The 27,513-nt window shown below is 56.2% G+C and overlaps 1 protein-coding gene across 7 annotated transcripts; it reads right to left on the bottom strand.

Moving 5' to 3' along the window:
* Positions 1-619: 619 nt before the first annotated feature.
* CARD10 (caspase recruitment domain family member 10) lies at positions 620-27,296 on the bottom strand. Of its 7 annotated transcripts, none has more exons than XM_044941349.1 (21): positions 27,080-27,296; positions 26,284-26,535; positions 25,276-25,413; positions 22,746-23,071; positions 18,469-18,660; positions 17,397-17,552; positions 16,673-16,798; positions 15,413-15,604; positions 13,608-13,742; positions 13,137-13,252; positions 12,874-12,902; positions 12,303-12,426; positions 6,704-6,863; positions 6,122-6,281; positions 5,484-5,727; positions 5,228-5,297; positions 4,069-4,171; positions 2,804-2,962; positions 2,594-2,709; positions 2,036-2,151; positions 620-1,814 (listed from the first exon to the last, which is right to left on the bottom strand). In XM_044941349.1, the coding sequence occupies exons 1-21, from the start codon at positions 27,192-27,194 to the stop codon at positions 1,574-1,576; spliced, it is 3,270 nt and encodes a 1,089-aa protein (XP_044797284.1). In that variant the 5' UTR covers positions 27,195-27,296; the 3' UTR covers positions 620-1,573. The 7 variants fall into 7 exon arrangements, 6 of the variants coding, with proteins under 6 accessions (XP_044797284.1, XP_025139280.1, XP_025139282.1 ...); XM_025283495.2 differs by lacking the exon at positions 27,080-27,296 and adding an exon at positions 26,706-26,937; XM_025283497.2 differs by lacking the exon at positions 27,080-27,296 and adding an exon at positions 26,706-26,937 and having other exon boundaries at positions 6,173-6,281.
* Positions 27,297-27,513: the final 217 nt, after the last annotated feature.

Here is a 27,513-nt window from a genome sequence, read left to right as displayed (position 1 = left end):
CGTTGCTCTTGAGGTTCCCTCCTCCTAGTCTATCCACTCCCCACAACTCCCTGGAGCCTGCCCAAGTTCATCACTGTGACTGAGGAGAGTCCTAGGAGGACCAGGAACAACATAGGCATGCGAGTCCCTTAAGTGCTTCCTGAAGAAAGGAATCCCACACCCCAAGCTCAAGCAGCACCTCCTCCAGTAAGCCTGCCTAGATATCTCCCACTGGAAGTGCTCATCCTCTCCAGTGAAGCAGTCTCACGGGCTTGGTAGTACACTGAGGGTTTGCTCTTAGTCTTCTGGATTCAGTGGCCGAGGACCTTAGCCTAAGACCACACTGTGCTGGCTAGGTATCCCCGCTCCAGGAGACATCTCTTTGATGATCAGACACAGGCAGGGCTGGGTACAGAGGTGGCCCATCTGTGGGGCCCTCCTCCGGTCATTTGGGGGCAGGTAAGGTGATGCCAGCACAGATGGCAGGCAGCTCCAGGATGAGTCAGGAGAGAAATCTGATCCTCCCCATGAGCGAGCAGGAACCTGAAAGGTGGCATCAACCTGAGCTGGGGGTGGCAACAAGTGGGACGAGGGGAAGGGGGCCCAGGCCAGGGAGGCAAGCAAGCAAAAGGCCACCAGCTTCTATGACAAACTGTTTAATGTTCCATAATGTGCAGCTTCTGAGGGGAAAAAAAAAGGCCCATTAAAAATCCACAAGCTGTACATTCTGGTAACGGAGTGGCTGGCCCCCTCCCCACCCATCCCTCTGAGAGGCAGGGCAGGGAAGGGCGCAGGTGCTGTGAGAACATGGTCCTTGGGTGTGCTCACCAGGAACACACGCGGGTTAGTGTCCTAAGGGTCATGGGGGTGGGGGGCATGACATTTACACAGGGGAGAACCACAGACACACATGTGACTGGAAGACACAAGGGGCACAAGTGACAGTGGACTGGGGAAACCACAATGCCCCCATGGAGGTAAACACAAGAAATGCCAGCTGCATGGGTGGGTGTCCCACACGACAGGCTCGGGGGCTCCTGTGAACAGAAGAGGCTGTGGAGGACTTCCCCAGTGGTCCAGCGATGAAGACTCTGTGCTTCCACTGCACAGGGCACAGGTTCAGTCCCTGGTCAGGGAACAAAGATCCTGCATGCCACATGCAGTGAGGCCAAAAAAAAAAAATAATAAGAGGCTGTGGAGCCAGGAGACCTCGTGAGCCAAGGGGAGGGGCAGACTCGAGTCCACCCTGTGGGATCTTGAGTGTGCAAACCAACGCACAGGACTGAGAACGCAGATGCTCTGAGGAGCGCCATGAGGGACAGGACACAGAGGTGTGTGTGAGACCCACGAGAAGGGTCCGTGGAGACACAGGGCCAGGGGAAGGCCCAGAGCGGCAAGTCCAGGGGTGGGAGGGAGCTCTGGCCAGGGGCTTCTATGGGTGAGAGAGCCCAGAGCCCAGAGCCGAGGGCCCCACGTCGAGTCCCAGGGTTGAGGAAGGCTCAGGATGGGGAGGACCCGGCTCCACTGCAGACCAGGGTTCCTGGTGGTGGCTTCTGGAGTGTGTGAGGAAGGCGCAGGCATTCCAGGGGGGCCCTCAGGCCTCGCTGCTGCTGCTGCTGCCGCCGCCTCTGGTACTGCCACGCTCCACCCACACAAGGCGGGCCTGCTCCTGCAGGATGCGTCCCCGCACCACCTTGGCCAGCTCCTCCGAGTGGCTCCACTCGTGGGCGGGCACCTGCACCCAGGAGCAGGGCAGCCCCCAGAGCACATGCTCTGAGCCCCGGCACTGCCGCAACAGCTCAGAGTCCCGCCAGCCCGGCCGGCCCAGCAGACCCCTGCCGAGAGAGACAGCAGGCCATGGTCAGAGCAGGGGATGAAGACAGACAGTGAGACAGAAAGGAATGGACTAAGACATGGAGAGTTAGAGAGGGAGGATGGACAGAGGCAATCAGAGAGACAGACAGAAGGCAAACGAAGAGATGGAGAGAGAGAGAGAGCAAGGCATCCAAACAGGAGGAAGCACAGGGTCCCTACCCCTCCTCCCGGCCCAACTCACCTGACTTCCCGGACATTCTTCTCGGTCACCTCCACGTGGATGACGATGGGGTAGATCTCGTTCTGGACCAGCTCCCGCACGCCCCGAGCACCCAGCTCCAACAGGCAGTGCTTCTTCTCGGGGTAGGGGTGGTCAAGGCTACATTTTACTCCCAGGCCAGAGACCCTAGCCTCCCTGCCCCCTGACTGGGCCCCCTTAAAACAGCCCCCTACAGGGTCCAGCTTCCCCATCCACCTTGGCAATAAGGAAAGAACTGGAAGGGAAAGCCCAAGACCCAGGGAAATAAGTCACTTTCCCTAGACCCCGATCTGCAGAGGGCGCTGACCCCACCCTTGGCAGCCCCAGGTGGCTTCCAGGGGAGCGGCAAGTCTGAGACAAAGATGAACAGATCAGATGTATCAGCCAAATTCTGCAGGGTGAGCCACTTGAGGCAGAGTGCCCCAGGCCACCCATTTCACAGGTGCAAAGACACCCATGGAAGGAAGGGGCTTGCCCAGGGTCACCCTCTGCTCCTGGGCCCAGAGGGCACCACCCCCATGCCCCACCCCAAGCACCCACCTTCCCGACAGACTCCTGGATGGCACGGATCCTGCTGCCCAGACTGGGGGCGGCAGGCCGGGCCTTGGGGGCTCCGGGCGCTGACAGTGTGCACTGTTCCTCTCCAGAGAGGCTTTCTGCAAAGCAGAGAAAGGCACAAACGAAGGGCCAGTGGGCCTGACTGCCCCACGGTGCCACCTGGCCCTCCCATCTTCAAGTGCACAGGCTCACCCGCTGGGCACACTTGGAAGTCCAGCCGGGAGCTGGGCAGGTCTAGGAGGTTGCGGATGAGCCGGGGCGCCAGGCACTCAGGCAAAAGCACCACGGGCCGCAGAGCAGACACCAGCAGGGGCCGCACCAGGCTGTAGGGTTTGAGGCTCCGCTCTGGCTCTGGGCACGGGAGGGGACAGGATGTAGAGGAGATGAGGGTGCAGCCAGGGCCCCAGGTCCTCGCTGCTGGGATGGCCAGCCCCCTCAATACTCAGGACCCCAGTGCCTCCTGTCAAGGCCCCTATCTTCTTTCCCTTCCTAACACCCGCTGCTGGACTTCACTGGGACTGTCCTCCTCCCCATCCCAGGCCTCACCCGTGCCCCCTACAGGCCATTCTCCTCTCGGCAGCTGAGGCAGGCTTCAACGCTGAAGTCAGATCCTGTAACTCCCCTGTGTTCAATGCACCAGTGACTTCCCACAACTCTCAGGAAGAAGGCCACATCCTCCACGTGGGTGACCCAGCCCTGCCGGAGCTGGGGAGGCAGCAAGCCACAGATCCCCTCACTACAAGCTCTATTCCGACCTCACAGATCAGCAGCTGTAATCACAGGAACTCTGCATGCCCTGGTGGCCCAGTTAACTCTTCTGTCAGAGCCCAGGTCAAGCCTTCCCAAGCTCCCAGGTGGGCAGGGACCCCTCCTACCTTGCCCCTCCCCTGCTTCCCTCCCCCCTCCCCTCTGGCACAATGCATGACAAGAGTTATGCGCCTGCTGTACTCTGTGTCCTCCAAGCATACGACACATAGCCATGCCTCTGAGTCTTTGCCTTTTGCCTGGCATGAAGTCTTCTTCATCCTTGAAAGGCCCAGTTCAGACAATCTCCCTTCCAGGAAACCTTTCCTAACCAGCCTTACCCTCAGAATTGCTATTCATTTCTCTGGGCCCCCCCTAACCCTTCATCCTCCTTCCTCCAGGAACTCTCTCTGGGGTCATCATGGCACCTGCCACCATACACAGGCAAAAGGCACAGCTGTGCATGCTGTGCCAGACAAAAACAGGCCCATGCTTCTCCGTGCCTCACCCCTGGTCACACCTGGACACAGACCAGCTCCCTCCATCCTGGTGGCCCATCTCCCACCAGGTCCCTGGCCTGCACCCTGCCCCCGACTGGAACCCTCCCACAAGCCCTTCAAGGCCAAAGGGAACACCAAGGCCAAAGGACACCCAGATGGGCACATTCCTGGAGCCCGTAGGCAGTGGCTGCACCCTCGCACCTGGGCACGCACCTGAGCAGGGCTCCAGCAGCAGCTGCTCTGGGGAGTCCCCAGGAGGACTCCCCACATGCTTGGGCTTCACCAGTCGCAGCTGGTCCAGGGCACGCTTCTTTAGCTGGTGAGGGAGTAGAAAAAGAGGGGCACCTGAGAGCTCAGCTCCGTCCCATCCTCAGGGAGAAAGGGCCCTACTGTCTAGTCTCACAGGTCAGCACAAGAACCCCCTCTCTATCTGGCTGTCCCCTGCCCCTACCTGGCCCAGTACAGCCCCTGAGACAGAGGAGGGTGACCATCACTAGGAATCCAGGGAAGTAAGGCTGCTAGAGCTAGTTAGAGCTAGAGGAGCCTTAGGTCTGCCCGCACATTACAGATCAGAGATCGAGGCCCAGAAGGACCTAAGAAGATGTAAGAGACAAACTCTGGGGTCTCTTCCAATTAATCAGCAGTGTAGGAAGAGTATAGAAAAACCAAAATTGACACCGCTAATTGTAACAATCATGGTTGTTGTTGTTCAGTTGCTCAGTCATGTCTGATTCTTTGTGACCCCATGGATATCAGTAGTTGACAGGTGTGAAATAACGTGACAATGGGACAAATGCTAACCAGATCCCATATGCATGAACCCATGAGGCAGGCATGGGTTCCCCATTTCACAGATGATGAAGCAGAGCCTCAAGAGAGGGTCAGGTGGTCATCCAAGGTCACACAGCAAAGAAGGAGCAGAGCTGGGATGCAAACTCCGGAGGCCTGGCTCTAAAGCCCAGGTTCTCCACCTTCTCTCTAGTACCATGGTCTCTTGAAATATTTAACCTCTCCGAGCCTTGCTCTGCCCAGGCGCATGGTCCAGGGATCAGAGAAGGGAGTGCGACTATCGTTAAGTGCCCACCGCATGCCACCCATGCTCCTGAGCACTAGGCACACTGCCTCACTTCCCCCTCTCAACTACCTGGACTGGAGCCCTGTTGCTATTCTCTTTGATGGACACGCTGGGGATAGGATCAACCAAGTCTGGGTGAAGACGCAACCAAAATGCTCACCAAGAAGATGAGCAACCAAATGGGTGGAGTCTCCTCCCCCAGCTTCCAGAGAATGGAGCTTGCCCTCTCCCTTTTGGCGCCCCCGACTTGGCATCCCCTCCCCAAGCCCTCACCCTGTCCTCCGCAGCCCAGCTTACATTACTGCGGGGGCTCCGGTGTCGGCTGGATGGCAGGCATTTCTCCTGAACTTCCAGGAGCTGCTGGGCTCTGGCGGGAGGGGGTGGGAGAAGAAGGGAGGTCATGTCATGAGTTTGTAGGGAGGTAGGGAGTTCCTCACCTTCTCTCCTCCAGCCCCCTCCCCCAATCCTGTCCCAGAGGATGGCGAGAGACTGCGGGAGGAGAGAGAGAGAGTCCCCCATCCCAGTCCTGGCTCCCAGGGCCTCGGGCTGTCACCTCTGATAATTGGGCACGGTGCCCCGGTCCAGGTCTCGCAGAGTGAGGGGGTCGACCCGCGTGCAGAACCACTCCTGCCGTCGCTTATATGCCGGGTCCACCAGCCTCAGTATCTCCTGAGCTCTCACACACAGGGCGTGGGGGTCAGCCCGCTCAGGCAGGGTGAGGTTGGCTCGAATGTAGAAGGGCTCAGCTCCTGGCTCCCTCACCCAGGCGTCCAGGGCCTCGTGGAAGGACTGGCAGGCTGAGTGTGGACAAGGCAGGGGGTAGCATTAAGGACAAGGGAAGGAGAAAGTCAAGCATTAGCCTCAGAGAGGTCACACCTTCCCCTTCTTAAAATGAGAGTCCAAGGCCCAGGGAGGGAGGGGATAGGCCCCAAGCCACCAAGCCCACTGGGAACAGAACCAGGACCCAAACCCAGGTTCCTGGACTCCTATCCAGTCCTCCTTTCACTGTAAGTTGCTTACTGAGGACAAGACAGAGGAAGAGCATAAGAAGAGACAACTAGCAAGGAGGCAGCGGTGCAGAGGGAAGAGCACTGACAGGAGTCAGGAGGCGAGGCATCCCCCTCCCAGGCCATGGCTGTCCCACCCACACCATGGACTGGAGGAGCGTTCTCGTGGGCCCTCAGTTCTGACCTTCCAGGACTCCTGAGTCCTCAGTGCCTGCCCGCCCCGGGCCAGCTTTACCCTTGAAGTCCATCAGTGGGAGTGTGGACGTCTGTTTCCGGGGCAAGGTTCTCTGCTGGGCCTCGCCTTCCAGGCCTGCCCCCTCCAAACCAGTGGCCTCTGCCCTTGGCTGGGAGAAAACCCAGACAGGAAGGGAACTGAGCTAGCTTCCCAGGACAGCCCTGGGGCTGAAGAACACCGCGTGTGGGGGTGACCATGTCTCAAAATTCTGATGCTCTCACCTCACAGGGTGCATGCCCAGTCAGACCCTGCTCCCTGCAACCGGCCTCCCCACCCAGCGTGGCTCAGTCTGGTCTTTTCCACGTGTAAGGGTAGGGATCTGTCCAGGTGCTATCAGTCTGCCCCACCTCTCAGCCCTTGCCCAATCAGATTTCACTTAATGCTGGCTGAGGTGGGGCTAGTCGATGAGCCCACCTCTGCTTCGACCAATCTCCAGAAACTCCACCCAATGATCTAGATCCACCAATCAGAGGGCGCCCAGCCCCAGCTAATGTACCGATTCTGCCCCAGCTCAGAAGGGCGAGGCCTCACCTCTCTTGGTTCTACCCTGGCCGACCCTGGTCCAGAGAGCACCCTCCGCACAACAGCCCCAGACCAGCTGTCCCCGAGGAATGACAGGCTATCTGGGCCCTTGTCCTGGGGCTCAGGTCCCCCCGGGGGATTCCAGCCAGACACTCGGATGGCCAGAGACCTGAGCAGAGAGAAAGGAGATTGAATTAGCGTTTAGTCAGTATGTTGATTCAGTTCAATATTCTTGGAGAACTATAGTGATGCCCCAACGATGCCAGGACTGCCACCCCAGGCCACTGCACCTGCTGGAAGGCTCTTTCCCTTCTTTTTTGCCTGGCAAATTCTGCTTATCCTTCATAGCTCAGGTCAAAAGCAACCTCTCCTTCCCAAACCCCTCAAACCCCTGCACATAGTGAGGTGGAGCTTCTTGCTGGAGCACCCCGTTTTTCTATTTTCCCCTTGGTTTTCTCCCTCAATAAAATGCCTTGAGAATCAGCCCTCTATCATGTTTGGCTCTGGATCCCTACCACCAATCACAAGTGTCTGGCACATCTGGCAGATGACTAACAAAAGCTTGTTATGCTCATAGTCTAGGGCAGGAGGTCACCCTTAAATCATAACAGATCAGGGATGGTTACTGCTGGCAGTAGGAGCATAAAGGGGAGGGGCTTCCCAGAGGAAGCAGCAGCTAGGCTACATGAGGGTGAAGAATAGAAGCACTTCTGGAACAGACAGAATCCTATGGTTCCAGACCAAACAGCTGGTATAGGCAGAAGTGTGGACAATAGGATACAATGCAGAAGAATTTAATAACAATAATAACAGTAGCATCAAACACTTACCGGGTGCTTCCCATGTGCTAGACACCATGCTAAACTCCTTGCCCTAATTAACTAATTTAACATCCTGGGAAACAGCTCCAGGAAAGGCAAGCTGGAGCCAGCCTATGGAGGGCAAGGAATGAAGGTATCTAACCTTCCTCTGGTGGTCAGTGGGTACCACTGTCAGGACAGAGTCACCAAATCCCTATAATACGAGGACTCTGCCTATCCCTGGATGAGAAGTGATGAAGCCCTGTGGCCAGACTCAGAGAGAACTGACCACAAGTCTCCCCATGACCCCTCCTCCATGGTTCTGGGGAAGGGAAGAGGTCAGCCTCTGTGGGTGTGCCCCAAATAGAGAGGGAGCCCAGGAAAAGCTTGGGCATTTACTCACCTCCTCATCTACCCTGGCAGCTTCAGCCACACAGCCACACTGCCCCCTGCTGCCTGCCCAGGGTGGGCAAGGCTGCAAAGACCTTAACCTAATCAGTACCCATGCAGGGGAAGACCCTGGCCCTTGGGAGTCCAGCCTGCCTCCTGCCCCCTCAATCAAAATAGAGGACCGAGACCCAGAGGCTAGGGATAGACATGGGGGCTGGGAATAGACACGGGTGCTGGGGACATCTGGGCTGCCTTTACAGGCTCCTTCAGCCCCAGGACTGTCCTGGCCATATCGACTGGGCACAGAAAGGCCTGGACAGAGATGGGAGGCCTGAGGCTGGGCCTGGCTATGCTGCCCAATGGCTGGATGGCTGAATAGCTGAATAGCTGGATATCTGGATAGCTGGATAGCGGGATAGCTGGATAGGCTGGATAGCTGATGGAGCTATCAGCTCCAACCCCAGCACTAACTGTGCTCTAGCCTTTGGAAGCAAGCTGGCCACTTGATTCTATCCCCACATCCATAAAGCAAGGACAATGATGACACTCATTTCCCACCGTGAGTGTGAGGCTTAGACAAATACAGAGATAATGCAGGTAGAGGGGGAAACCAGAGGGCTCCAGGGCTTTCCAACTAAATGGGTTATGAAATTCACTGGGTCATGACCAGCACTGTTTTTGAATGGAATGAAAGAGAAAATATAAGCCTGCCTCCCTTCAAGTAAATCCAACTATCTTTCCATGACCCTTTTGTTCCAGGCACTTGAACTGGGTTTCTCCTGAGGCAGGATACCATCAGAAGAGTTTGAGAAAAGTGGTGTGGAGGGCACCAGCAGGAACTCTGGGGCCAGGAGGCCTGGCTGCTTGCCTCTGGTTCTCAGCAGTCTCATTTGTGTCTATCTATCTCGTTGTACAACTCAGTAAGTTTAAACACTGGATGTTGCTGGAACAGTGCCCGATAAAAACTAGACATTCACTATCACCAGGTGTGATTCAGGACAAGTCATCTCTCTGTGGTCCAGCTTTCTCCAACCCAATTTCAAACCCATAGACAGATGACCACTGTTGGCTTCTCTAGGTGAGGGCCCAGGGAGAAGACTGCATTCAGGCCCTCCAGGTCCATCTGCTCACTCCCTACCCCTGGTTGCATGCCACGCCTCCTCCCTGCAAATCCAGCATCAGGGCAATTCCTCAGCCATTCCACCTTTTCAGGCTCAGAGACCCAGCTTGGGCATCCTCTCCTTCAGGATGCCCTTGCCTACCTTCCTGAGGGACCAAGTGACTTCTCTGAGCCTCCACAGCCCCAGGCTACTACCTGGGGGCTCACAGGGGCAGGATCCAGATCAGGTCTCTCAGACTCAGACCTCAGCAGTCAAGTGTGTGGGGAAGAAAAAGGAACATGGTGGAGGGCAGGGGTTGCCTGCTCCAACCTCTCAGGAACTCTTAGGTTTCTGGCAATTGCAACAAGATCTGATTGATCCCAGTCCTGCCTGTGGGAAGGATGGGGGTCCCCATCCACCAGGAGAGGGCTCCCAATCCTATCCCCCAGTGTCAGCTCAGGAGTCAGGTCACAGGGGAACAACAGGTAATGGGCCAAGTCCTTCACTCTGCCAACCCTGAGCATCATGAGTTAGGTGGCTTGGATGAGTGTTGCCCTACACCCTGGGGCACTGTGGGAAGATTCCCTAGGTTCATAGGTCAGGGACCTTTGAAGCTGAGATGTAAGCATGTCACACAGATTACCTCACTGAATCCTCCCAACCACGGAAGCCATCTGTTATTCCCCCAACATAAGAGAAGAGGCAAACTGAAGCCAGGGGAAGTTACAATTGCCAAGGGTTACACAGCTGGTGGGTGGTGGAGTTAGACAATGACCTACCCAAACCTTCCCTGTGCGAGGTCGGCCAATGCCGGAGATCCTGTCTTTGTGACAAGAGCGGGCAGGTATGGCCCTGCCCAGGAGACAGCACCCCAGTACTCTCCCAGTGTCCTCCCCACCCAACATCTCACTTTCACTCTTTACCACCTGCCTGACCATCCTCTGCCCTGGCCCAAGATTCTGGGAGCCAAGAGGGGCAAGGGAGAGCGAAGAGCTACAACGCCCAACACACAGGGACCACTCAACACAGGTGGAGGTTAAAGCAGCTTCCGTGGGGACTTCCCTTGTAGTACAGTGGTTAAGAATCTGCCTGACAAGGCAGGGGACATGGATTTGATCCCTGTTCTGGGAAGAATCCACATGCCAGGAGGCAACTAAGCCTGTGCGTGACAATTACTGAGCTTGAGCTCCAAGGGGGTGCCACCACAATGAGAAGCCTGCACACCAAAACTGGAGAGTAGGCCTCTCTTGCTGCAACTAGAGAAAGCCTGTGTGCAGCAATGAATACCCAGCACAGTCAAAAACAAATCAAAGTTAAAAACAAAAACAACTCAAGTAGCTGTGATGAGAGGAAGGGACTCTGGAATCCCCAGCTCCACCACCAAGAGGCCATGGGACACATTCCTGACTCTGAGCCTCATTATCATCTGTGTATGGGGCTTGCAGGGCTACTGCAAGCCACAACAGCACCAATAATAGCTAAGAGCTAACTTTCCACTCACTATGAGCCAGGCACTGCATTTAGCACTCTAGTAAGAATATTAGAACCTCCACAATGGCCCCAAGGGACAGATACTACTGTGAGCCCATTTTACCGAGCAGAAAACTGAGGTAATGAGAAATTAAATGAGTTGCTCAAGGGCCCCCAGTAGCAAGTGACAGAGCCAGGATTTCAGCTGGCTCACAAGTCTGTTTGGATCCTGCCTGTGCTCTGACCTGTAACCCTGCTTCCCGCCCAGGACATGTGCAAACAGTGCTCCCCAGTCCATTAGGGCTCTCACATCCCTGAACTCCCATCAGCCCACCCCCTTCTCTCTTAGTCCACCAACCCTGCCCCAACCCCTCAATCTGTGTTCCTCCCCCATCTCCCTCCTCCCCAGGAACTGTGTGGGCATCAGAGGTGGTCCCATGATCACATGGGTCAGAACCTCCAGCTCCCTCTGCGGCATCCCGGAGGCCCTTGGACAGCAGCCAGGACCCCTGCTGCAGGCCTGAGCAGAGGAAGGGAGGAAGGGCCAGGCAGGCAGGAAGGGAGGCGCCTCCGCCCCTTCCCCCAGAATCACGTCCTGCACAGTGAGAAACAATGTCACGCTGGGCCCGGTGCCGAAGGGTGAGAGTGGGGGCAGGGGCCTGGCCAAGCTGCTTTCGGGAGGCAGGAGGCTCCTGGTGCTGCTCTGCCCTGATTTCTCGTGCGACCTGTCCTCTGTAACCAGCATCCCCACATTCCAGCTCTGACATTCAGTGCTTCCTATGCCCTCCCCAAAACCCAAATCTGGTCAGGCCACTCTGGACCTTGGTCCTGGCACATCCCAGCTGTGTGACCTCAGGCAAGTCGCTTAACCTCTTTGAGCCTCGGTTTCCTCCTCTATAAAAAAGGGGTAATCATAATAGAGCCGGCCTCCCAGGACAGAGGGAATGTTGTAAAGCAGCCAGGAGCCGGCCTTGCGTTTAGTAATAGCTAAGCACCATCACCCACCTGCCTTGCCGCCCAGGTTTCCCAGGGTGCACAGCACCACACTTCCCCAGCCTGACTCACAAAGCCTGCCCTAGCCTCGACTTTCACCTTTCCCCCTTCCCCCTTCCCTGCCTTCACGCGCCAGTCACCACCAAATGCCAGGCCTGTCCTTGGACAGCCTCTGTTCTTTCCTCTTCCTATCACCCAGCTGCCCTCCTGGCCTGCTCTCTCCTGGCTGCGTTCAAAGGCCACATTCTCGGATCAGCCTCTCCCATCGCCTGTCCTCCTGAGATCACTGACCAGGAAAGCCATGCATCCACCAAAACGGACAGAGCACATGGCCTGCAGCAGGCTGGGAGCTGCCAAGGTTCGTGTCTCCAGTCATGGCATGGGGCCAGCTCAGCTGGAGGGAGCTACAAATGACAAACTACCACCACCCCACCCCGTCCTCAGCACAAAGTCTGCTGGGAGGCCCAGTCCTGCTGGGAGATCCGAGCAGGGACAGGCAAGCAGTACAAGTAACAGTTGCCACCTACCAAGCACCCACCACACGCCTGGCAAAGCGGGGTGCTTGGCTGCCACAAGTCCTAAGCCTCCAAATTCCACCTGCAGAAGACATTGCTGTGCCCTTTACCCCGATGAGGAAACTGAGGCCCAGAGAGGTGAAATAACCAGCCCAAGCCTCCCAGACAATGGTGACAGCATACGAATTCAACGTCTGCCTCTGTGCAAAAACCCAACAGTTGGACAGAGGCATGAGGCAAGGGCTTCGCTGCTGCTCCCTCCCACCTCACCCCTGCTCACCCTTCTCCGGGGATCCGAACCAGCCTCCCAGCTCCACCCTGCCCCAGGAGACTGCCGTACCTGTTGAAGAGATCCAATCCACAGCCTCTGGCCAGAAGGCCGTCCGGCTTTCCCAAAGGCCACACGCTGTCGGAGGACGAGGACGAGGAGAGGCCCGGGGACCAGGGCTTGAGCGTCACACTCCCTGGGGAGGAGGGGTGAGGTTCAGGGGCGCCAGCAGAGCCGTGAGGGAGGGCTGGGTCCATGAGAAGGGGGTTGCCCCTTGAGCCCAGAGATGGCTCAGGGCCCAGAGACCTTGGCAGGTTGGAGGCCCTGGGAACACACTGGACTCAAAGGGCTCAGGGCTGGGCCTGAGTCGACGAGGGTGACCCTTCAGTTTCCTGGAAGAAGGGGAAGGGCAGGCTGGAACTGAGTAGCTCCACAGAGCACAGCTGGGACCAGGAGAGAGGACCAGGATGGGGTCAGGGTGAGAGGTGGGAATCAACTGCCCCAGGGCCTCTTGAGCAGAGCCTCTCTGCTCAGGGGACAGCAGAGCCTCAGGGAGGGGACGCAGGCCAAGGGCAGCATAGGTAGCACAGGCCTCAGGTGGGTTCCCAGACAAGCCCTCCCCAGGGAGTCCCGGGGCCTTTACCTGTGATGTCTGACATGCTGCTGAAGGACCTGGGCAGAGAGAGGGCAGAGGGGCCAGCACTGAGCGCAGTGGGCACTCAGCCCCACCCCCTGCTTCTGTCTCCGTGCTGCCCCAAAGTCTGGCAACCCCCAAGCACATGCAGGCTAGACTCCTAAAGTCACGGGGCAAGAAGCTAATATTCTGACCGTAACTGTGCCCATGTTCCTCCACCTAGAAGGCAAGAGTAGAGCCCTCCCCACCCCACCCCGGGCCTCTCCCTTTACCTCTTAGGGGGCGCGGGGTCTTCCTCTCGCTGCCGGCGGAGGATGGAGCCAGCGCTGGGCGGAAAGGGCAGGATGGAGAGGCGATTGATCTCCTTCTCATTGTCCATGGCCTCCTCCTGCAAAGTCACAGCAGGACCTGGTCACCCCCACAGCACCCGTCCATGGTGCTGTGGACGGCTCATGGTGCCAAGTTTGTGCTCATTTCACAGATGGGAACTACAGCCCAGAGTGGACGGGCAGGCTCTGCGAAGTTTTGGATGTGAATGGCTCCCCAGGTCTCCTGGCACCCGAGCCCAGGCCCAGCACTGAGCCAGCTTCTTTGGGAGTTTCAACAAGGCACTTGGCTTTCGTGGGCCTCAATTTCCTCTCGTGGGAAATGGAATGGTCAGCAAACTGGAGAGCCCCCTGTGTGTCAGTAGTAATATGATGGCCATTGTACCCCCCACATCTGGGCTAGGGCAGGCGTCTTACCGAGGTGTGGGGCTCGGGCCCTCCCACGACAGGCACCTCCCCCGCTGCTTCTGGGCCTCCCAGCGGGGATGGGAACTCGCTGAGGCTCCAGGTGCTGCTGAGGTTGGAGCACAGGGAATGGGAAGAGGCGCAGGCCTGGAGAGGAAGGGGAGAGGCAGCAGTCAGCAGCGCTGGGCCGGGGCCAGCCACCACCACTTTCTCAACACCCGAGTGCTGGAAACAGGGATGAGGTGGGGAAGGAGGGAGCTGCATTCCTGCCCTCATGGAGCTCACAGCCTAGTGGAGAAGACAAACTATAAACAAGCAGGCAGATGAAGGAATTAAGGCTCAGCTTCCAAAAGAGCTGGGAAGGAAGGTACCTAGGGTGGGGAAGGCACTCAAAGGCCCCACCCGGCCAGGGGGCCATCAGAGTGTTTTCCAGGGAAAGTGTGGTTAGAACCGAGAACTCAAGGATAAGTAGGTGTTAAAGTTGGGGAGGCAGATGGAACAGTCAGAGCAAAGATCCTGAGGCAGGACTGACACATTCTAGGAATCAAAAAGCTGAGACAGGGGGAAGGGATAGTGTGGTGTCAACAATGTACACACTGCTATATTTTAAATGGATAACCAACAATGTCCTACTATACAGTATATGGAACTCTGCTCAATGTCCTCTAGCATCTTGGAGGGGAGGGAAGTATGGGGGAGAACGGATACACACATATGTATGGCTGAGTCCCTTTGCTGTCTACCTGAAACCATCACAATATTATTAATTGGCTATATGCCAATACAAAACAAAAAGCTTAATTAAAAAAAAAAAAAAGTTGAGACTGAGAAAACCAGGCTCGAGGTAGGCAAGTAAGGGAACCACCCTGTAGGACTTCTAGGGCAAAGTAAACCACTGAGGATATTTAAAAGTCAAAAATCACAGATTTATGCTTCTTTTGTTCTGTTTCTTCGGGTACTACACTCCTGGTGGACTGATCCTCTTTTAAGCAAACCCAAGATAGGAAAAGGGCCTCCCCGATGGCTCAGTGGGTAAAGAATTCGCCTGCAATGCAGAAGACACAGGAAATGTGGGTTCAATCGCTGGGTCAGGAAGATCCCCTGGAAGAGGAAAATGGCAACCAACTCCAGCATTCTTGCTTGAAAAATTCCATGAAAAGAGGAGCCTGGTGGGCTACAGTCCAAAGGGTCACCAAGAGTCAGATATGACTGAGCAACTAAGCACACACACACAATAGAAAAAGCCTTTCTTTTCCTATCTTGGCAGAGATCTGAGAGCCAGTGTCTGATTTATAAGGGATCTGGGGGCTCGGCTCCTCTGCTGGGTGGCTATGTGATCCTGGGCAAGCCTCTGACCCTCTCTGGGCCCTGTGCAATGAGGCAACTGTACTAGTCAGTCTTGAGGAACTTCCAGGGCACACATTTTGCATTCTAAGATGCTTGCCAGCCCTCAGGGAACTGGGGTTCTCCAAGTGTATGATAAGACAAGCGTCAAGCTGTTTTTCGTGCCCCAGGTATAACCTCAGAAACCCAGAGGCCCCTACACTCCTGTCGTGTTCCCTGATACACCAACCCCCACCCATCCGAGCTGCATTTTGTCCACCTTGGCCAACAGCCCCCTCCAAGACTGGCATGTTCTTGACCTCGAATGATGATGACTCCAGCCAGGACCCACATGTTTCCTCCCAGAGCCTGCATCTTCCCAGGCCCAGGTGAGGACTCCCAATGAGTCCCCCACGTCCCCACCCCCAGTTGAGGTCTCTCACCAGGTCTCACTCTGGCTGAGAGTTCCAGCTTGGACTCCTGACCCTGCTCACCTTGAGATGGGGCCCCCCCTGGACCCGCTGTAGCTGCACCTCCAGCAGGGCCTTGGCGCCCTCCAGGCTGGTGAGCGCCGTCAGCAGGTCATCCCGCTCCACCTCCAGGCCTCGGACCTGCTTCCGGTACTGGTCCTTCTCAATGAGGCTCTGCGAGTACTGCAGCTGAATACGGTCTCGGCTCTGGATGGCCTGGCAAGAGTGGGCAAGGAGGGAACTGGGGCCAGGAGCCGAAGGTGACATGCTGGCTCAGCTGTCCTGGCCTCTGACCTCTCAGATCAGGCCAAGGGGTGCGGCAGTGGGTAGCAACAGGACCAGCAGCTAATGTTTATTAAGAACTTCCTGCACGCTTGTGCCCTGTGCTAAATATTGGCTCATTTAATCTTCACACTAACTCTTCGAGTTAAGAGAGTCTCCTTATTTTCATTTTACAGACAGGGACACCAGGCCAGCAGGGACACAGCTGCAGAGTCCAGGCTCATGCCATTTCCCAGAAACAACTCAAAACTCTTCTATGGGACACACTGTGTATGGGGGACTTTATTCCCAGCCTCCAGGGTTCAAAACCCAGCCCAGTGCACCCAAAGAGCTTTTCCACACAATGTAGACCACGGTGCCCAAGAGCTGGGTCCGTGGCCACGGGGACCTACCACCCATTGTCTCAGAGGGAGCAGGGGTGAGAGTCTCAGGGGCTAGGAGCAACCAGGTGAAGTGCAAATTCCTGGGCCCACCCCAGACCACCTGACTCAGTATGTCCGGGGTTGAAACCCAAAATCTGCATTTTCACCAGGCCCCCCGAGGCCCACGCTCACGTGTAGACACCAACTGCTTCAGGGATTCCAGGGATTCGAACAAGGACAAAACCTGCTGCCCTCCCCGCTGCACGGGGAGCTCAGATGAGGAGGGCTGGGGGCCTTGGCCCACCCCTCAGGAGGTGAAGGAATGGTACCCAGGGCCTGGGAGCCAGAACTTTTGAGAATCTCTTCACCAACAAACATTTGAAAGCCTCGCTCTTGATGTGGGGAGAACAGGGATTCAGATGCCACGGCCGCCCACACCAGCTTTCATACCTGTCCAGGGAGCCCAGTGAGGCAGGTGTGTTGAGAGGGCAGGGCTGGCATACCTCAGCGCTCAGGTCCCCTGTCTGTTTCTCCAGGCCTACTTGCCCCATCCTAAACTGATGAGTATACTGTTTGTCTGCCTCTCCCCATCTTCCCCTGGATGGGAATGAGGACTGGGCACACAGCAGGCGGGGCTCACCTGGTCCCGCTCCTTCTCGATCTCCTCCAGCTGGGCCAGGACGGTGGCCATGCGGTGCTTGTACAGGTCACAGTCCTTCTGCAGCGTACGGTGCTTCAGCCGCAGGTCCTCCATCTCCTGCAGATACTGTGGGTGCGGCAGGGTGGAGCAGGATGGGACACACCCTGGTCAGACTTCAGGGCTAGGGACCATGGGCAGGAGCCCAGCAGGTCCAGGGAAAGTCCTGAGCCCCAGTAATGAATGCCCACCTCCCCAGCTGGGTGGCCTGGGCTGCTAACTGACATCTCCTCACTGGGCCTCAGCTGCCTTATCTGTAAAATGGGAACAACAACCCATCCCAACCCACCTGGGCCTCCTCATTTCAACTGCAGTCTGCCTCCTTAACCCACTCTGCTTCCTCCACAGCACTCATCACCCTCTGTGACATGAAGTGAGGGACTGTGGATTATGCATAAGGTGTCCTGTTTGTCTCCCCTGCTATAATCTGTCCTCCCCAGGAGAAGGACCTTTGTTTTGTTCACAGATGGACCTCAACACATATTTGAGAACAAACGAATGCACAGCTCTTGGCACGGGACCTGGCACACAGCAGATGCTAGGGGAAAGCTGGCTTAAGTAAATGGGTGATGCCCATCCCCCCCATCCCCTCAGGAGCTTCCCCAGGCTGTGAGCAAAAAGGCAAGTGGGGGCAAGGCAGGGGGTATATGGGGAACGTGGACATCACCTTGTCCCGCAGCTCCTCGGCCCACTGCAGCTCCCCCTGCACAGCATGCAGCTTCTGGCACAGCTCCTGCCGGCTGTCCTGCGCCTCACGCCAGTCATGCTCCAGGATGTCTAGGAGGATGCGCTCGGAGCCAGGGGCCCCTGGCCGGCTTGCCTCCTGCGGGGGCGGGTATCAGGGCTCAGTGCTGCCTCAGCCCTGGCTCCGGGCCCATCCTGAGTGTGGGGTGAGGGGGCACACATAGCCCTCAGCCCCAGCCCACTAGCTCTGCCCCCTTGGCCGAGAGCCTTGGCCTCTCTGAACCCTGGCTTCCCCTTCTGCTGAGTGGGTGTGGCCTCAGCAGCTCTGCCCACCCTCCAGGGAGCATCTGGGGTACAAATGAGGTAAATGGATGAGGGCGTGTTCAGACAAGTTGGACCAGGATCTTATTCCTCAACAAGAACCAGGCCTGTTCTCTCTTGCTCTGGCCCCCCACCAGCTAGCCAGGACAGAAGATGGGTAATACTTTCAAGGCCTATTTCCACCCCCTTCCTCTGGCCTGACAAGGGGTTTTCATAGGGTCTGAGCCTGGCCCAGGCAGGTAGACCATGGGCCGAAGATCCAGTCCCCAGACCCACACCCTAGCTAGGCACCCCCAACCCTATAAAATACACCAGAGTCCTAGCTTCCTCCCCCACTTCCTGTGAGGAGTAATGGCCAGGTGGCAGGCCCATGCTGTCCCTGACCTGCCACAGGACACTGAGCAAGCCCTGGGGCCACCCAGACTTCAGAGGTCTCAACCTTTCCATGGTCAGACTCCTTTACAAATTCAAGGAAAACTGGGGGCCCACTCCCCAGAAAAACGCTCACACACAAAATCAGATGTACAGTTTCAAGGAGTTCAGAGGCTTCCTGAGTACCCCTCTCCCCCAGCCCCAGACCCCAGACTCAACACCCAGGGCGAGCTGAGGACCTCCATTCAGAGCTTAAGAGACCAGCCAGATCTCAGATCCCTGGATCTAGAATCCTCATTTTCCAGGCCTCAGGGGGACAAGTGAGCAGGAGGGTCTCGCCTCCCCCCGGCCTCCCCCCATACCTGCTGCAGGCCTTCCTGCAGCTCCTGCAGCGAGGCCACCAGCCGCTGGTTCTCAGCGCGGAGCTCCAAGACTAGGTCCGCACTGTCGGGCTCTTTCTCTTTCTCCTCGGCCCCAGGGAGTGGCCCCCTGGCCCTCCGCAGCTGCGTGCACTCTTCCTCCAGCCGGCTCACCTTGAGCTTGAGCTGATCCACCTGGGGCCCAGGACACGGGTCAGCTCAGGGAGGGAGCACCAGCCAGGCCAGAGGGGAGACAGAGGTCCTGCTCCCGCAGTCCGGGGTGCCTCCCCTATTCCCAGAGGGGCCCAAGCAGGCATCCTCCCTGGACATGTCTACAAAGAAGCGACAGGCTGGATCAATATGACAAGGCCAAGCCACTGTCCCAGGGGAATCTACCTCAAGGACTTGTGGGTGGATGGGCCAGATCACAACACACTTGTCTGTCCCGCAGTTCTGACATGGAGCACAGGCAACTGAGCCCAGCACCAGCATAATGGACGGGAAGGAGGGCTGCACCAAGAACAGGAGGACCCAGGGGCTGGGCCCAGCTCAGCCTCTAACTCCGTGTGGCCCTGGGCAAGTCATGGTCCCTTCTCTGTGCCTCAGTCTCCTCATATCCCAGGGGAATAAGGAGGAAGACAGTTTTGAGAGTCTCACCCAGCCCAAGAGCCAGGATGTCTCCCCTCAGAAAGCCTCCCCGCTCAACATATATGCACAGAACAGCCATGAGTCTGATCCTCCCTTAGAGATATTCCTACCAGAGCCTCCATGAGGGATGGTTATGCTATTGGTTCACTCCCAATACAAATTCCAAATCTGGGGTCCAGGTTTCAATTGTACCATTTTACCCTCTGTCATCCTGAGCAAGTCACTTACCTCCTCTGGGCCACAGTTTCCCCATCAGTAAAATGGGCCTGTTCAATCCCCCTGCTCCTGCTCCACCACCTGCCTCCCAAAGTCATTGCAGGCATCAAACAAGACAGCAGGTGGACAGACGCCTTTAAACTACAGAACTGCTGGGGGAGTAACAGTGGCTATTTTTACAGCTTTGAATAAAATCCTAGGACCCTCCCCCCACTGTTACCAGTTCAGTGTGGGCAGCCAGAAACTGGCCAAGAGGGCTGTATGGGTGGCTGAGTGGTGGCCATGGCAGAGATGTATGACCAGCTGGCTGGATTATGAGTGTACTCAGCCCAAGTGATTTTCCAAATTCATGTGTGATCTGAGGTGGCTAGAGCAGCAGGTGGCAGGCCACGAAATGAAGTCATTGTTGGAAAAAGACACAGTGACCTCTGGGGCTACACTCAGGCATGCTGACCTCTGGTGCCCTAGGAGTGCCCTGGCCTTGCTTGGAAAGGACTCACAGCCTCCCAGCCTCCAGAGCCTGGCATAGCATTCTCCACCCCCCCACCCCACACACGCAAGGATCTGGAGCCTGGGTCAGGCAGTTCCACGAATTAACAGCCCACTCCTCCTCCGCAGAGGACTCAGAAAGAAATTCATGACTCTCACATTCCTTTCCCCTCACAAAACCCGCTTTGTGAGCCGCCGGAGAAAGACAGCTAGTTACAAGGGCAAATGTGGTCACACCCTCTCCAGCAAACTACAGCCACACACCCCGACCTCCTGCCTGACCCGAGGCCGGCAGGCTTCCCAGATGAGCTCAGGGGACAGGGCACCTGGGAGTCTCCACCAAACACCAGGAAGTAACAGATGCATTTAATCCTGGTGTACAAACTCACTTAGCACAAAATTATAGCGTTCATTCCTTTAAGTTTATGTTGCTTAGAAATAACAGCTCATTAAATTTGCACCTTATAAAAAACCGTGTTAAATCACAGCCACCACACACCTGTCGGGGGTGGGGGAGGGAACCCAAGCTGCCAAGAAAAAGCATAATCAGCTGTTCTGTTCATCTCCACCTGCAAAACCTTTGTTAATTGGTTGTGGAAAAGCTCCAGTAAATTAAGGCAAGTGTACAGTAGCTACATTTAAAGAAAAGCTTATCTATTAATTGAATTTCATCCCTTACCGTCGACCAGCTAAACCGGAAAAAAGCAGCTGTTCTCTGCCCACTGGCAGATTTCTTTACCCCTAGGGCCATCCTGGACCTTCCCCAGTGGCTCAGTGGTAAAGAATCCGCCTGCAGTGCAGGAGACTCAGGAGATGCGGGTTTGATCCCTGGGTCAGGAAGATCCCCTTGAGAAGGGAAATGGCAACCCACTCCAGTATTCTTGCTTGGAAAATTCCATGGACAGAGGAGCCTGGCAGGCTACAGTCCATGGGGTCACAAAAGAGTTGACACAAGTGAGTGACTAAGCACACACATACTACGTGCACCCAGAGCTGAAATACTGACACACAGAGAACCTCCAACACCTCTTCTTCATCCCTCTACCCAACCCCAGGAGACTCCAGATAGGTGCGCGCACACACACACACACACACAAGGCACCCCCCACCCAGTCACATGCACATATCCACCACTTCAGCAGACCCAACTTACAATCACATGTAACCCAAGGGTGAAACAAACTGTGCTGGCCACAGCCCCTCCCAACACCCAGGGACCAGTGACCATCACATTGTCCTCTCTGAGCAGGCTCTCCCCACCAGGCTCCTTCCCCACCTCACCCCACTCCCAGAAGTGCCCAGAGTAGAGTCAGAAATTCTCCATCTTGGAACCCTGGGAAAGTACTCCAACCAACCTGCCTGTGCCTCAGTTTCTTCATTCATAAATGGGGATAATAACAGGGCTCTACCTGACCCCCATTCCAGTGGAGTTCCCAGGAAATTACAGGAGTTGATGGACATCAAGCCTGGAGGACCATGCCTACTACACAGGAGGTGCTATATTGCTATGATGTCACTGCACCGTGACTTCCCTCTTCAAGGATGAGGAACCTGAGGCTCAAGTGGGCCTGGCAGCCTGGGTCCATGAACCTGTGGCCTCAACAACCCCCAGTCCTTTCCCCAGATGTCCACCCCCACCCCCAATGGCACCCACAGTCACAGGCTCCAGCACACCAATACTCTCATGCTTACAGGCTCATCATGGACATGTGACTCATTGTCCACAGCCACCTCTCACCCCCTGGGGTGCCCCAGCCACAGTTGAGGCTCAGGGGTCAGGGGGCTTCAGATCCCACCATCAAAATCCCCCAATGGAACCTTGTGCAGTACTGCCAAGGACAGCCTACTGTGTGCCACGTGTGTGCTCAGTCACTTCACTCGTAGCCCACCAGGTTCCTCTGTCCATGGGGTTCTCCAGGCAAGAATACTGGAATGGGTTGTCATTTCCTCCTTCAGGGGATCTTCCCCACCCAGGGATCAAACCCTGCATCTCTTGCCTTGGCCGCAGGCACTGTCAAATCCTTGAGACAACTCTCTGCAGCAGTAAAATCCCAGGTTTATCCCCATGTGAAGACCCAATAAGACACCAAGAAAGAGAGGCTCAGTTGCTCAGCCTGTAAGAGGCATGGCCTCGTTCGCTTATAGGGAGAACTGGGTGAGATTTCATCTGGATGGGAGCAAGAGGAACAGCATCATGAGGCAGAAGCCAGCAGGGGCACCAGGCAGACCTGGTTCACATCCAGGCTGTGCCACTTGCTGCTTTGTGACCTTAAGCAAGTCCCTTTACAATCTACACCTGTGTCTGTACTTCAACACGAGAACATGGAGCACGATATCTTTGTGAGATTACATGATGTGATGCGTGTAACCTACATAGCATAGAGTCATACTTAATAATATCAATAACAATGGCTAACCATAATCCAGGTTTTGAGCACTAACCCTGCACCAGGCCCTGTACATGTCTTGAATTCTGTATCTTAAATCCGAGGAATCCTTCTACCTCAAGGTCTCTCTGCCGCAGCACTTGCAGACCTTGTGGACTGGACAGTTCTTGGTTGTGGAGCTGTCCTGGGCTCCAAGGACGTTTAGCAGTATCCCCGGCCTCTACTCACTATATGCCAGTAACACACTCCTGGTTGTGATGATCAAAAGTGTTCCCAGATATGGCCAAAAGTTGCTAGGGGCAGGGGGAGCAAAATCAACCCCAGTTGAGAACCACAGTCATAACTCAATGAAATAAGCACTATCAATATCCCCATGTAACAGATGAGAAAACGGAGGCACAGGGTGAAGGGACTTGCCCATGGTCCAGTAGCCAGCAGATGGTGGCTCTGGGACACCAGCCGGCTACCATATTACCATCATTTTTTGCAAAGCTGCCCCTTGCCCACGGCACACCCCACCCCAACCTCCCCAGGACCTACCGCCAGCTGCAAGTCCCGGCTGCGCAGCACGGCTGAGTTCTTCTCCTCGCTGAGCTGTGCCAGGCGCATGGCGATCATGTAGTTCTCATCCTTAAGCCTCAGAAGCTCCAGGCTCCCTGCCTCCCAGTCCTCCCGCAACCGCTGGCAGCGCTCCTGAGCCTGCTGTTGCTCCCGAAGCCGCTGCTCCAGCCCTGCCCGCTCCTCCTCCAGCACCCGGCCCCGGGCCTGCAGCTGCTGCTCCCGCTGCAGCTGACTCTTTCGAGCCTCCCGCAGCCGCCGCACCTCTGTCATCAGGAACTGGGTCAGGCCCTCAGGCCCCTCCTCATCTGCCAAGGACAGGGCAGAGAAAAGTCAGGTCAGGCAAATAAAATCCAGCAAGATGGCAGACCACACAGAACAACCCAAACCAGAAAAACACTAGAAGGAAATATTGGGAACCCATTTTTACAATGTGGGGACAGGGAAAGGCTTCCTAAACAAGGCAAAAATACTAAGAGATTTCTGAATGATGACAGATGTAAGAAGCAAAGTTAAAAGACAAGTAACAGAGTGGGAGAAAATACAACACATGACACAGAGTCACACTATATAAAGAGCTCCTACAAATCAATAGCAAACAGCAAAATAAAAATATGGCCAGAAACTATCAAATTGCAAATTCCTAAACAAAAAAACGACTGGTAAACATAGGAAAGGGCTTCCCTGGTAGGTCAGCTGGTAAAGAATCCACCTGTAATGCAGGAGAGCCCGATTCAATTCCTGGGTAGGGAAGATCCCCTGGAAAATGGATGGGCTACCCATTCCAGTATTCATGGGCTTCCTTGGTGGCTCAGACAGTAAAGAATCCACCTGCAATGCAGGAGACCTGGGTTTGATCCCTGGGTTGGGAAGACCCCCTGGAGAAGGGAATGGCAACCCACTCTAGTATTCTTGCCTGGAGAATCCCCATGGACAGAGGAGACTGGTGGGCTACACAGTCCATGGGGTCACAAAGAGTTGGACACAACTGAGCATGTATGCATGCAGAGATGCAATGAGGAAAGGATTTTCCTATGTTTGGGCTGAGCTGTGCTTAGTCACTCAGTTGTGTCCCACTTTTTGTGGCCCCATGGACTGTAGTCCACCAGGTTCCTCTGTCCATGGAATTTTCCAGGCAAGAATACTATAGTGGGTTGTCATTTCCTACTCCAGGGGATCTTCCCAACCCAGGGATCGAACCCGTGTCTCTTGCATCTCCTCCATTGGCAGGTGGATTCTTTACCACTGTGCCACCTGGGAGTCCCCTCCAACTCACTAGCAATAATAGTAACAACAATAATAGTAGTACCACTAACATTTGACTTTACTCTTTGGTCTACATATGTATATTAATTTATGTAATCTTCACAACACTTAAGGTAGGTACTATTTATTAAACCCATTTCAAAGAGAGACAAACCCAGGCACAGAAATGTTAAGTCATTTGCCCAAGGCTAACTAAACTGTTGAGTAAGCTGAGTACATCTTTCAACAAAGTGCAAACTTAAAACAACAACATATTATTTTTCACATATCTAACCACAAAAAAAAAACTATTTTTAAATGATCCCTAGGATGAATGAGGGTACAACAAAAAGGGTGCTCATACACTGCTAGAGGGACCCATGTTGTGTGTGTGTTAGTCACTCAGTCGTGTCCGACTCTTGGCGAGCCCATGGACTGCAGCCCACCAGGTTCCTCTGTCCATGGGATTCTCCAGGCAAGAATACTGAAGGTGGGTTGCCATTCCCATCTCCAGGGGATCTTCCCAACACAGGGATCGAACCCAGGTCTCCTGCACTGCAGGCAGATTCTTTACAGACTGAGTCACCAGGGAAGCTATGTATTCTCTAAGAAATCTGACTTCTCAGAACTTCTCCTGAGACACACATGTGCACAAAGATGCACCTAGAAGGATGTTCCCAGCACTGTAATATTTGCAAATAACACATCAATAGAGGATGTGTTAAATGACTATGGCACATCACTAACAAACAGATGCAGTCATTAAAAACAAGCATAATAGAATCACACTGGTGGTGGTGGGGGAATGAATCACAAAAATCAGTTGTTCCAAGAAAAAATGAAATACAGAACAAGACATGTAAGATGATCCCCTGTATATGTGTGTGCATGTGTGTATAATTGCCAAACTGTTACCAGCAGAGCAGAGTTGAAGGAAGAAGTAAAGATCTTTGCTGTTTATTCTCGTCTCATGGCATGTTTGAATTTTTTAAAGAAGAAACTGCAAACTGGTACATGTCGGCCACATACGTGTCTGAGAACAACTTCAGGGGCAAATAGCTACCTTAAGTGTGTGGGCTCTGAATTTAGACTCTAACTGTGTTACAAACCCAGCCCCACACTCAGCCTGCTGGGGAGGTTTTGGGCAGACAGTTTCAGCTGTCTCTGTGCCTCAGTTTCCCTGCCTGTTCAATGGCCACAATGGGAGTGCCCCCTCACAGGGAGGGGGTAAGGAATCTGCGCTGGCACCCACTGCAGACCCACTCACCGAGGATCATGGAGCAGCGCTGGGCAGGCTCTCGGCCAGTGAGCAGTGTGAAGTGCTCGGGGTAGTAGAACTCCAGGGCTTCCAGGAAGGCCTCATAGCCCCTCTTCCCCCGGCAGCGCAAGATGTCCATCAGGCGCCCTGGAGAATCGGGGGTGGGTGTCCAAGGGTCAATGTGAGGGCTGCCCCCAGTACCTAGCTGCTTTCTCCCATCTGCTCCCCGCCCCCCACCCCGACTACTCCAAGGCCCACATTCCCCAGATCTCTGAACCAGTGACACACACAGGGACCTGACTCAACACATCAGAGGAGATAGCCTGTCTGCTGCAGCCAGGAGAATCAGGACCCACTCCCCCTCCACCACCAGTGGTAATAACTGTGTTTCAACAGCTCCCCAAGCCCCTGCCTGCCCTCCACACAGATACACGGCCAGCAAACAGCGCCTGCCTTTACAACGGCACAGAAAAGCCCCCTCCATCCTCAAAGGCAAACCAAAATATCTATCTCGTTGACCAGTGCCTGAAATTCCACCATCAGACCCGCATTGCTTCACCAGCTCCGTTCAGGCACAACCTACGGGAGAAGGCACCCTCAAAAAACTGGGATGGGAAAATAAAGAAAAATAACTCTCCGAGAAGTATGTGACACACAGAAAGCGGGGGACAAGGAGAACCTATGAAAGCAAAGGTCACAGGAACGAGGCAAAGGACACAGGAACGAGGCCAAATCCACCAGCTGTGACCGGGAGGTCCCAAGCCCCGCCTGAACCGCAACTACAGCCAACCCCTTACTCTAAGGTGGGCCGAGGAGGCGGGAGAGAAATCCAGGCGCGGTGTAGACACGCGGACACGCTAAAGGAGGCAGGATGGCGGACACAGCAACCATCCCACCCTACCGATGTGGAGAGCGAGGTTCGGGGGATCAGAGCCCTTGGCCGGTCGGCCCCAAGAAGGCCCCAGGGAAGGCCGGCCCCGCCCGCTCAGGCCCGACCCCGCGCCCCCCACGGCTCACCGGTGCGGTTGACACGGCACGGGAAGCGGTAGGTGCTCAGCACCTCCTCCTCGTCCTGCTCGTCGATGACCCGGCATTGGCGCAGATACGGCGTGAGCTTGGCCGGGTTGAGGGTGCGCGTCAGCCGGTGCCGGACGCCCTCGATCCGCTCCCACAGCGCGTCCTCCTCCGCCTCGGACCCGGAGCCGGCCCCAGCCTCCTCCTCGGCCTCCCCAGCCTCTGCTCCGCCCGGCATGGCCGCGTCCTCGGGGTCTGCGGGCCAGAGGCGCGCGAGGGTCAGCGCGGGCACTGGGGGCGGGGTGCGCCGACCGATCCCAGCTCCGGGCGTCTTCCGCAGGACCCCTCGTATCCCCTCCGCTTTCCCCCGGCTTCCCGCGCCCCATCCGCCCCGAGGATGCTCGGCCCGCGAACCCCCGGCTCACCCCGCACGCCAGAGCCGCCTCGCACTCCCGGGTCGGCGCTCGGGCGGCGGCTCCTGCGGCGCAGGGGGGCGGGGTCGGCGGCGCCCCCGGCCCCGCCCCCGGCCCCGCCACCGCCCGGGCTGCCCGGACCTCCCCACATCGCCGCCCGGGTCCGGGCTAAGTGTCCGTACGGCCAGCCACCCGCACGTCCGCCCGCAAGCTCGGCTCCCTGCCGTCCGGCCGCCGCGCGCCTCCCCCCGCTTCCTGTTTCCCTCCGGCTCTCCCGGCCCTAGCTCGGCAGGGTCCGGGCGGCCCGCCCACACCTGCCCGGCCTCGGGGCGGGGCGGCGCCGGCGGGACTCGCACGCTCACACCCTCCAGCGCGCCGCCGCACACCTTTTCCCGCGCGCACTGGGCACACGGCGTCGGCTCCCCGGCGCTCAGTCCGCCGCTCGCACCTGGCACCTGGCGCTGACTTCGGCTCGCAGCGTACACGGAGGCCACAGGGCATACCAGTCACACCGGCACACGGCACGTTAGCAAACCGTGTGCTCGGAGTTAAAACGTCCCACACAGCCTACACATCACCCCAGCCCCGTGCAGATGCCACACACCCAGTGCAATTCTATCTGCTCGTCTCAGGAAATGACCATGCAGTGTGGAGCCAGGCCACCCCCGTCCCCAGGGTCTCGCCCAGGCCCTGAGCACTTCTGTGGCTGGGCTTAGCTGGGAGAGCACTGCTCCGGGAGCAGAGCCGGATCCCAGTCCAGCCTCCAACCTACCCTTGTCTCTGTGTCCCCAAATAAATTGCCAGTTCTGGCACCTCCTCT

The sequence above is a fragment of the Bubalus bubalis genome, chromosome 4 (genome assembly GCF_019923935.1).
Source record: "Bubalus bubalis isolate 160015118507 breed Murrah chromosome 4, NDDB_SH_1, whole genome shotgun sequence".
Lineage (NCBI taxonomy): Eukaryota > Metazoa > Chordata > Mammalia > Artiodactyla > Bovidae > Bubalus > Bubalus bubalis.
This window is presented reverse-complemented; position numbering and strand designations above follow the sequence as displayed.

Coding starts and splice junctions, on each gene's coding strand:
- CARD10 (XM_025283495.2), bottom strand. CDS start 26,844: ATGTGGGGAGGTCCGGGCAGCCCGGGCGGTGGCGGGGCCGGGGGCGGG. Junction 5,298..5,483: donor ACCGTGCCCAATTATCAGAG/GTGACAGCCCGA, acceptor CCCTCCCGCCAG/AGCCCAGCAGCTCCTGGAAG. Junction 2,963..4,068: donor GCTGCTGGAGCCCTGCTCAG/GTGCGTGCCCAG, acceptor TCCCGTGCCCAG/AGCCAGAGCGGAGCCTCAAA.